Source organism: Manduca sexta, unplaced genomic scaffold (assembly GCF_014839805.1).
Source record: "Manduca sexta isolate Smith_Timp_Sample1 unplaced genomic scaffold, JHU_Msex_v1.0 HiC_scaffold_1035, whole genome shotgun sequence".
NCBI lineage: Eukaryota > Metazoa > Arthropoda > Insecta > Lepidoptera > Sphingidae > Manduca > Manduca sexta.
In genome coordinates, this window is record NW_023591860.1 from 1 (window position 1) to 10,070 (window position 10,070).

Below are 10,070 nucleotides of genomic sequence, written 5' to 3' on the forward strand. Positions count from 1 at the left end.
TCCAATATCAACATAACTTATAATATAAATCATTTTTAAATCACCTCGCTAATCTTACAAATTTAAAATACTGTACGCATCGTTATAAAATGAGATATCGCGTTTTTGTATATCTTAGACTTTTTGTAGTTGCTTTCCGTTAGTAAACTTATAATCACCTAAAAAAATTAACATCATAAAAAATGAGATTTCTTTCTTATTCTATATTTTTCTACTTCATTTCCTACCGCTTTTGTGTGCTAGCAACACTCGATTCTAAACATATCTTGTTTGCAATAAATGCGTCACACGTGATCGTAACACCCAATTTGCTACCTACATATAAATCTTTTTATAATGTTAAAAAATATAAGGTTTGCTTCTACCATACTTAGTAGTGAGTATTCATAATACATATCGTATAAAAAACACTGTTCCTTATATATTTTTCTTATACAACTCATAGTTATTTTGAAATAACTTCCTGTCTTTAGATTCCTGATCTTTCCGCCTGACTCATGCTTTGCCTTTTGTTGTAGAGTGACATTAACACCACAGGGAGCGTGACAAAACATTGTGTATCTAGGACAGGCATATACAGCGTTTATAAGGAAAGCCCTTCGTAATAAATAATATCAACAAATAAATTCAATTACTTAACACTATAAAAAGATTAAAATTCTCTAACACAGCATATAGTAACAATCATATTTAACAAATATAAGCTTGGCTAACTTCTACTATCTAAATCTATTTTAGGTGGGTAACACCGATAGATATAAACATTATAGCAAGGTAACACTACCGTTTACTAAAGTGAACACGATCAATATGTTATATTACGTGATATATAATAATGGCTGAAGATAAAAGCAAATATTTTTCTTTTATTTATAATGCATTTTACTTTTTAATTACTCGTCTTATTCTTTTCTTATAAAGTATTCTTTACTGGTTGCATGGAAATGTATCCGTCTAAAATTATGTGCAGACATATTTTACTTTTTAATATAATTTTATGATGCAGTAATTATCCATTTGAGCGTTTAATTTTTGCTTCTATATGATATTAATATCAGACATTACTTATTTTAATACAATATAATAGTAATCACTAACATTTAAATTCCTCTAATACATTTATAAGTTACATGAATGTTTATCATACTACAACATTAATATAGTACAATTGATAAGTGATTTAACAAATATGAATGGTAAATAAGTGTAGATATTAAATATTCCATGTTCCAATAAAAATCAACAACTATAACAATAATTAGACAAAATATTAACTATTTTTAAAGATTGATAAAAACGCACATTTCGTTGATTACACAACAGTTTAATCCATTTTATATTAAAAATAAGACGATATACATGCATAACGAAATAACAACTTGTTTATCATAAATAAATATCTATTAATTAAAATACATACAGAAAACAATTAAATAGTCAGTTAAACTTCAACTCAAACCTACATAACATTAAAATATTCTACGTTTTAATTAACATACTTTTTTAAAACAAGTATATTATATACGTTTATATACTCCCAAATCATTTTAAATATCACTAATATAAATGCATCCTAAGCATACGTTTTTTAAAGTTTCTATATACTTAATTTCTCATGAATTCTTAAATTAATTTTTAACAATAAATACAGATAACATAAAATAATATAATATACAAACGAATTCTTAATACTATCGACCTGATGTGGCCCTAAATCTAACCTTAAACCTAGTCTTTGATATGTTTTTGATATTCCTGGTCATGTCGACACATGAGTCCACGATTGATATGTATAAGTTATCTTAAACCTAATGCATTTGTATTCGCTGGAACTTAATTTTAAAACTATTTCAAATTGGATATCTATATCCATAGAGAGACAAACAGACTTAATTGATACTCGATCTGGTTTGATATCTACTATGTTAATAGCTGATTGAAATGACTCACCACGCTGTTGAGTGTGTTTCGACCAATATCAGTGTGAGAAATATTAGTCAACTAATGTTAAGATTTCTAGTCTGAATTATCTGGAATCAATTGATAGTTCATTTCAAATGAATATCTGTAAATGGACGTTTTTTCTCCAACGTATACAAATGCATTATAAACCTTATATCTAAAAATTTCAGTTCGAGAATAATAATGTAATATATTTTCTTTCATAAATGCCTTGGCAATCAAATATAAAATTAAACATACATATTAAAGATTAAACACGCAAATAATATTACTATATTTGTCAAGTAAAGACCTAAATTTTTGAACATCAATCCCTTGAAAAAACGTTAGATCGACTTTTGACTTAAAGTAATGCTGATAGTAAGATTTTTTTTTAAATCGTTGCTAAATAAAATTAAAACATGCAATTTTTATTCCAATATGAATAAAAAGAATCGTAAAGTGACTTATTTCCTAATTATATTAACTTTTTGATTTAAATATGTATTTAAAAGTTTCTAAACACGTTATCACCACAATATTGACGTTGTATTTATTCTATTAGTCTATCTTTAATATTTTCTATGAAATGTAAAGTTATGTCTAGTTTCATTAGAGATTTAATGAAGTCTTCATATTATTTAATTTTCAGACAAATATTAAATATTATATCTACGATTCTTTGAAAGACATGTATGTAGTGCTTTATACTACGCATTTTATGTTCTAAAGTAGGTAAATATATTCATAAAAGCCGTCTTATTTCTCTATATAGAAACAAGATAAAACGCGTTTATATATTTTATCTTAACAGTATACGATTACAATATAGTTATAGAGGCTTAAATTTATATTTCAATATATATTATAACCCAAAATACTTTTTATATTCAAGTTAATCGTTAGCAAATGTATAAATATATTATAAGAAAAAAATCTTTAGTAGACCATTACATGACATTAATATACACATTTGTAAAAAACAAGAGAATTTCCGACAAACTTTAATAAAGCGGCCAAGTCGCTGACTAATAGTTAAACTCAATAAATAGCAACAAGTGGGTAAAATTCTAAAATCTATCAATTTAATAAATATGCTTGAATTATAAATTTTCAATATAATTAAGTATGTCTTATTATGTCTAAGCGATTTTAATTTAATATTTAAATACTGTAAGCATATCAAGCGCGATATTTTTAATTGTGAAAAGTTGATTTTTAATTTTTTAACAATAATTTTCCTGCAGTCGTAACTTTGTTGATTTTTATTTATTGAAACGAATCTAATTCGCTTCACTCGTTAATTACTTATTTCTTAAAAGCAACTTGAGTATTGATTGTTTTTATCGGGTTTCCAAATTTTATAATTGTTTGATACGTGACGGATAATTTTGTTTTACTTACTTCGCTTATATAGGTATATTATAAACTACATAGTTTGTTGTTAACTTCAAAGTTATTAGTGACGGTTCAATCAATTTCCTATTCATATTTAGAATATCATAACTAATATTTTAATTAATAAAATTATTATTTTATTAATAACGTTACAGCTCAAATGATATTAATAATTAAAAAACATTGTAAGTATAGTAGAACTACTGCTCACTTTGAGCGCAATACATTTCATAATAATTTTCAAATCAGTTTAATATAATTGCACACAGTTGAAGCTAATATTTTATAAATTCTTTAAATTTAATTTCTACGTGTATACCTTAACTCCAATAGTCAATTTTGATATGTATCGATCCTTATAATATTAATGCATAATACGTATTCGCCATCATAAAATCTGAATACATTGAAGGAATTTTCCTAATAATTTACTTTTTAAGTCCATTGCATTAAATTTTTTTTTTCTTGTTAATACTTCATGTACTATCTATTAATCTTTTACTAAAACGTTTTAATAGTGTGAGATCTTTTTACTAAAATATATAAATGCTAGATTAGTTTTCAACTTTCCTTGCCTGGAACATGAGTTTCATGGAGTCAAGAGCCTCCTCAAGGATTGACGGAAAGCCTCGGTGTTAGTGACGCTGGAGGACGTGAATGAGGAAATGCAGAATATGACGCAGTCCTTCTTCGGGTTGTAGCTGCAGCCGTAGCCGTCTGGCACCACTGCGCCGTACCCCATGAAAGTGCCTTCGGTTGTAGTCGCCACCTGAATAGATAACAAAATATTTATTAATAATCATTTATTTTGGATACATTTGATAAGCCTAAAAACTGGAATTTTACATATCTAAGGGCCAACCCTCGAAAACAGGCTAAATGACATTGCTGTGACTGAAGCACGGGGCGCGGTATTGCGACGCTATCCACACTGCTCTGTGCCAGCCATCCTTCCTATTTCCTCGTTATCTGTCTCTGTCACTCGTGACTGCTGACACAAAACCGTGAGAGTAGCTTATACCCTAGAAAACACATTTTAACAAACCTGGCTAGTGCTCAGTTTGAAATGTATCATCTGCTTGTAAGTATCATCGTTAAACAGCGGTGGCAACGCTCCCATAGACTCCCGCGCCGCCTCTCTCAGCCCCAGGAGATGGTTGTCGATTCCTCGGCCTAGGATGTTAGCCTCCATGATCGATGTCTGCTTGCGTGCTGCTTCTTCGAACAGCTCAAGTTTCTTTTGCTCCTGAGAGGGGTTAAGTGCGTTCTTATTAGTATGTTTCCTTCTAGGGATTTAGAGATGTGATTAAACTATTATTTTAACTTGATGCAATAGAAATAGTTACTTATTATACATCTGATTAGATACTTAAATTCTGAAGTTATTTTTCGACTATAATTATACAGGGTGTGAGGGAATCCAATGGTATAAGCAAGTTCGGTGCAGTAAAATCATGCCTAATGAATGAAATATCTTCAATATTGGCAAAGACCAAGTCCATACCCCATACAAGTTAAAGGACACTTTCTTCTGCCCATCATCGTTGGCTTCATTCAGTGGGGGGGTCTCAGCGGTGCACATGGCCGCTGCCCACGCGTGGGCTCCGTTGTGGGCAGATCTGATGTTGTCCACCCTGCCGTTCCGGAAGCGGCGTAGAGATGCTGACTCGTATGTCGTCACTAGATAACCATACATCCTAGCAAAAGAAAAATAGTATTGTATTAGAACGTATTCATAAAATCAATTCTCGCGATGTAGACTTGATTAAATCTAATAAACAGCAAATCAAAAATTACATGACTATGACTTGAAATTTCTTAATAAAATATTTTGAAAAGCAATTGAAAGCCTTAGTTTCCTCACTTGTAATAAGCATACTGCAATGCCAGCTGGATGTAGACATCAGGGCTGGTCTTGCAGGACTTCATAATTCACGTCCGTAGCCGCGGTACGTGTACACCTTGAAATCCAGGTCCGAGATGGCGCTAGGAAAAAACATCGTTTCGATTGTACGTTAATGATTTGTTACAGGAAATGCTTAACTGCTCCTCATATATCTGACACGTATCTGATTGTTCAAATCTGCAACGTCATCGTATTCTTCCTAAAGCTTACAATAAAATAGACATATGAATTGATTTGTGTATCTGTGTAATAATATAGGCAAATTTTCGTTCTTTACATTCTTCTACGACTTTCAGAAATCCCAAACTACGAAATTACGTAAAAATAAGAATATGAAATAAATTCATTATCAATTTAAATTACCGATCCAAGTCCCTAGCAGCCTGCTCGATAGTCCTCTGCACATCACCCGTGATGTTCCACTTCATAGCCTGAGGGGCTGGCAGCAGCGCCGGCGGCGGGGCTGGCCTGTCTGCCACCTCAGCCCTAGCCAGTGCCCGCTCCGCCAACCTGATGACGGCCACGCCTTCAGCCGCGCTGTGCTCGTAACACATTCCCACCGTGCCGTCAGATGAGATGATGAGCTGGAAAGAAGAATATAAATAATTCCATTACATATTCGTTTTTAAAGCGCTGTAGGCGAATTGACAAGATAGTTGTTGTGAGATCAGCTATTTGTCTTGGGTCTTGGTATTATAAAACCGAAATAACACGTCTTGTTCGTATTTTTAAATATCCTGTGGGTTGGAACTAAGACTATAAGATAATTCACTCTAGCCTCTATGTAGTCACCTGCACAGTCTTGTCGAACCAGCGGTTGGCGGAGTGGTGTCTGGTGCCGGCGCCGTGCATGGCTCGCAGCATTGCGTTTGTCTGTTCGTCAGTGTCGGCCCGGTCTCCCCCAGCCTCGTCCACGCAGAGGATGCATAGCGCGCGCGATATCAGTTCCAGATTGGAGCGGTTGTTCTCATCTGTCGTAACAAAATTTTAATTTCACAAGAAAATAAGAATCATTTAAATAATGCGTTATTAATAAGTTTATTGCAGAAAGGGTAGACAAAAGTGTATGACGTTTGGTGTAGCTTAAGATCGTCGTCCGACTATATTTACAGGCAACTATCATGAGCATGACTTAGTGACAGGTGATATATTTATCGAATGTACCAACATTTCATTACTCATATGTCTTTAAAGATAGAGAGAGATAAACTAAAATATAAAACAGCAGCTTGTTTTTTGTAAATATCCTATACCTCTAATAAGCTGCTCTCTAGCTCTGGCCCACTGGTCCCTGTTCATGGAAGTGAGGAGCCCGACTCTGGGTGCTGGCGGAGCTGCAGACGCGTCTACCATGGCGTGAAGGATCTGCGCTTGGATCTCTCCTGGAGTAAGCCGCCCGCGATCCATTGCTTTCACTGGGATTGGATAAAACTGAAAGAGGTAAATATTATGTATAAAGTTTTACTAGATACCTCGTATACAGCGACGATTCTATCTATATAGGTGAGATGATGAGACTATGGTTAGATCTCTGTTCCTGAAGAGTTAAGGAGATGCTAATTATTGCACGCTGCCTTCATCGAACTTACAACTTTTTGTTTTGTGGTATATTATGTGCCAGATGTAAGTATTTTGTGTTGAGCTATTGAAATATCGAGGTAATTTAGTAAAAACGAATTTTAAGGCTTATATTAAGTTTTTAATATCCAGATTACGCATTATTATAATTTTGTATGAAAACAATAGTAAGTCTGGCTATTCACGCTCGTCAATAATTTTGTGAATTTATTTACCATGTTTGGTGATGTGAATTAGTCTAGCCGTTTAGGTCATAAAACAAAAATATTGGTCTCTCTGTTTCATAATACTATAGAGAGATAAAGTTTCTAACTTTGTACGAAATAATTTCTGGAAATACAGAAACGTTTTTGAAAATGTTTCACTAATAGGAAACTACATTACTACTGAGTGCTATACATATATACAAAAACACACATCACGCATTTATCCCCGAAGGGGTATGCAGAAAACGCAACCGAAGCACCCACTTTTCGCGAATTGTGTTCCGTCCCATGATGTGATAGGTCGCGAGTCTATCGCCATATTGGGCACAAATTGCAGTCGCCGTGTAGTGCTAGGCTTTTTATCCCGGGAAAAAATAAAGCGGGAATTTTGTCAAGGAAAAACTATTTTTACGCGGGTAGAGCCGCGGGCAAAAGCTAGTGTATAAATATACTAAGACCACTTGAGTTAATTAAACTAGAAACATAACTATACAAAGCAACCAAACTTACATAATTATTAAGCAAAACCAACTCCCTTAAGCATTGACATCGTAAGTTTGAACGCTAAACATTTAAGTGATGAATCCGTCCGCAGACCCTAAGTGCTAACTAAGTTATCTTCAAGTTATAGAGTAACTAAGTTAGGAACTTGGGCTCGTTGGAACATAAGGGGAGACTTGGCAGGGAGAATAAATTCAATTTCTTCGATTTACTTGTTGAGATATATTTACGTCTCGTTGGAATGTCGCAGTCGTGGTATAGTTAAATGTGGAAATGGAAAATGTGTTGAATCTCGGCTCGGGGAAAAGGTTGTATTCAGTTTCACAAACATCGTTTCTAATAGAAATCATTCAAAACGACGAATGTCAATGTGATTACTTTTCATAAAATGTCAATTTCAAATTATTTGATTTATAGGTTTACAGCCAAATAAAATAAATTGGATTGGATTGGATTTATAGGTTGTATTTATCTATGCATTTGAACCTGTTTCTAAATTTTGCAGGCTTTAAGTTTTAAACAGACGAAGTAGGTATCATGTTTTATTTACTTAGTAGTTAGGTTCTCATTATTGATTTTATGTTGTGCTGTCTGGCTGATGTCCAACTTACGAGCATCTATTTGCTATCTACCTTCGGATGTTTAGCGGGCATGATATTATGTTACTATCTATTATAACAAGAATGTAATATGAAACTTTATTTTGCTAAAAATAAATATAATAACACTTTTTATACATTAAGTAATTATAGTTTCATACTCATTTTACTGTGTATAAGTTAATTATATTCACTTTTTATAAATTTTTATAATCTTTCGGGTATTATGATATTCTTTAAATACTCACTGTTTTTTTTTTTTAACATTTTTGTAAGAACTGGATTCTTAGCAATAAATTACAATCTATTTTATAAGACTAGTAAGTAATATTATTCTTATTTAATTTCGTAGGTGTTAAGTTTATTAAAACTAAGAATAATCCACAATTAAAAAAATAAAAAATAGAATTATTCGTTTTATTTTTTTTGCGTAATTTATAATTATTATTAATTACCTGTTTAAAAATACTTACATAATTCCTGCAAGCTACAACAACGAGCTCCTCTTGTTCTTCGGTCCCGTTTTTAATCTTTGGGAGATCTAACCTATCTCTTCCCATTTCAGGGATGCGACATACGCCCAGCAGGCGGTAGAATTGTTCCATGCACAGCGGCTGACCCTTTTCACGGCTAGTTGCTCTTTCCAGAGGAAGCTCGCCCCTAAGAATAATAATAATTAATTATACACACACACACACAACATCACGCATTTTATCCCCGAAGGGGTATGCAGAGGCGCAACCATGGCACCCACTTTTCGCCAAGTATGCTCCGTCCCATGATGTGATAGTGGGCGAGCCTATCGCCATATCGGGCACAAATTCCAGACTCCGGGCTGATACTGAGCAGAAAAACCCAAATATCACTGCCTGACCCGGGATTCGAACCCAGAACCTCAGAGCGCTGCCGTACCGAGCATGCAGTACAACTACGCCACCAAGGCAGTCATTGTAATTATTAATAATATTATTTGATTTAACCAAAAAGTAGGTAGCGTAAATTGAAACGCCATCTTGAAACATAAATGATGTCAAGTCATCAGAACAATAACTAAAGCTAGTCAAGTCGAAATCGTCGTTCCATTTTTGAATGTTTTATAAAATTAAATTCAAAGTGGAGGGTGTTATAATATTATGTAACCAGAAGAACTCAGACAGAAGAATGCGAGTTTTTTTGGTATGTATTGAATTTATGATTCAATAAACAATTGGAAAGAAAAGATATTTTTAATATTTGATTTGGTAAGTCTCTATAAACCGTATTGTTTTTCGTACAAATTATAGATTTTAAATCAGTAACTTAGTTTGTTAATTCAGTAACTTAAAGAGCATTTGTTTGTAATATCACGTCCCGTTAATATTGCTACATTTCGCCGGTCTTATAATGCATTTCAACAAAAAAAGGTCGACCGACAATAACCGCGCTCTCTAACGATGGGGATTATACCCATCAGCCTTACTAGATATAATAAACTACTACGGAACCACATTAGTTTATTACTATGCATGGTCTTGCTCAATCAAGCAATCTCCCACTAGTTAAACGGTATGAATACCTGTCCAACATTTCCTTGTAGTCCAATAGATCGTCGATGAACAACGCTCCGAGATCAGCCACCTCTTCCATCTTGGCAAACTTGCGGCGCGGAAACACCATGCCAGGGTTGGAGTTGATCGGCAGAGGCAGCCGCACTTTCAGGTACATGTCGTCTAACCACCAACTAGTTACCTGCAGAGAAAAGGTATTTATTATTTAATTATCAACAAAATAGCGCATTGCGCGTTGATCTTTCAAACGCAAGAAAATCGATTTTCGCATTGAGTAATGTTGGTTGTTAGAAGATTTTTGTTTAAAATCTGGATGCTTTTCCTTATGAAATTCGACATTTCGTAAAGGCGGCACAATATTAGCCTTTTAAATAGAGAAATTTATTGGGTTGAG

At 33.4% G+C, this 10,070-nt stretch overlaps 1 protein-coding gene across 1 annotated transcript; it reads right to left on the reverse strand.

The window, feature by feature from the left end:
• Positions 1 to 3,083: 3,083 nt before the first annotated feature.
• LOC115442233 (choline O-acetyltransferase) lies at positions 3,084 to 9,852 on the reverse strand. Its single transcript, XM_037444981.1, is given in 11 exon segments — positions 3,084 to 3,955; positions 3,958 to 4,108; positions 4,385 to 4,585; positions 4,844 to 5,036; positions 5,204 to 5,270; positions 5,273 to 5,325; positions 5,609 to 5,829; positions 6,038 to 6,216; positions 6,499 to 6,676; positions 8,603 to 8,789; positions 9,685 to 9,852. Coding segments are annotated over 11 exon segments (1,641 nt in total). The 5' UTR covers positions 9,834 to 9,852; the 3' UTR covers positions 3,084 to 3,893.
• Between the last annotated feature and the right edge of the window lie 218 nt (positions 9,853 to 10,070).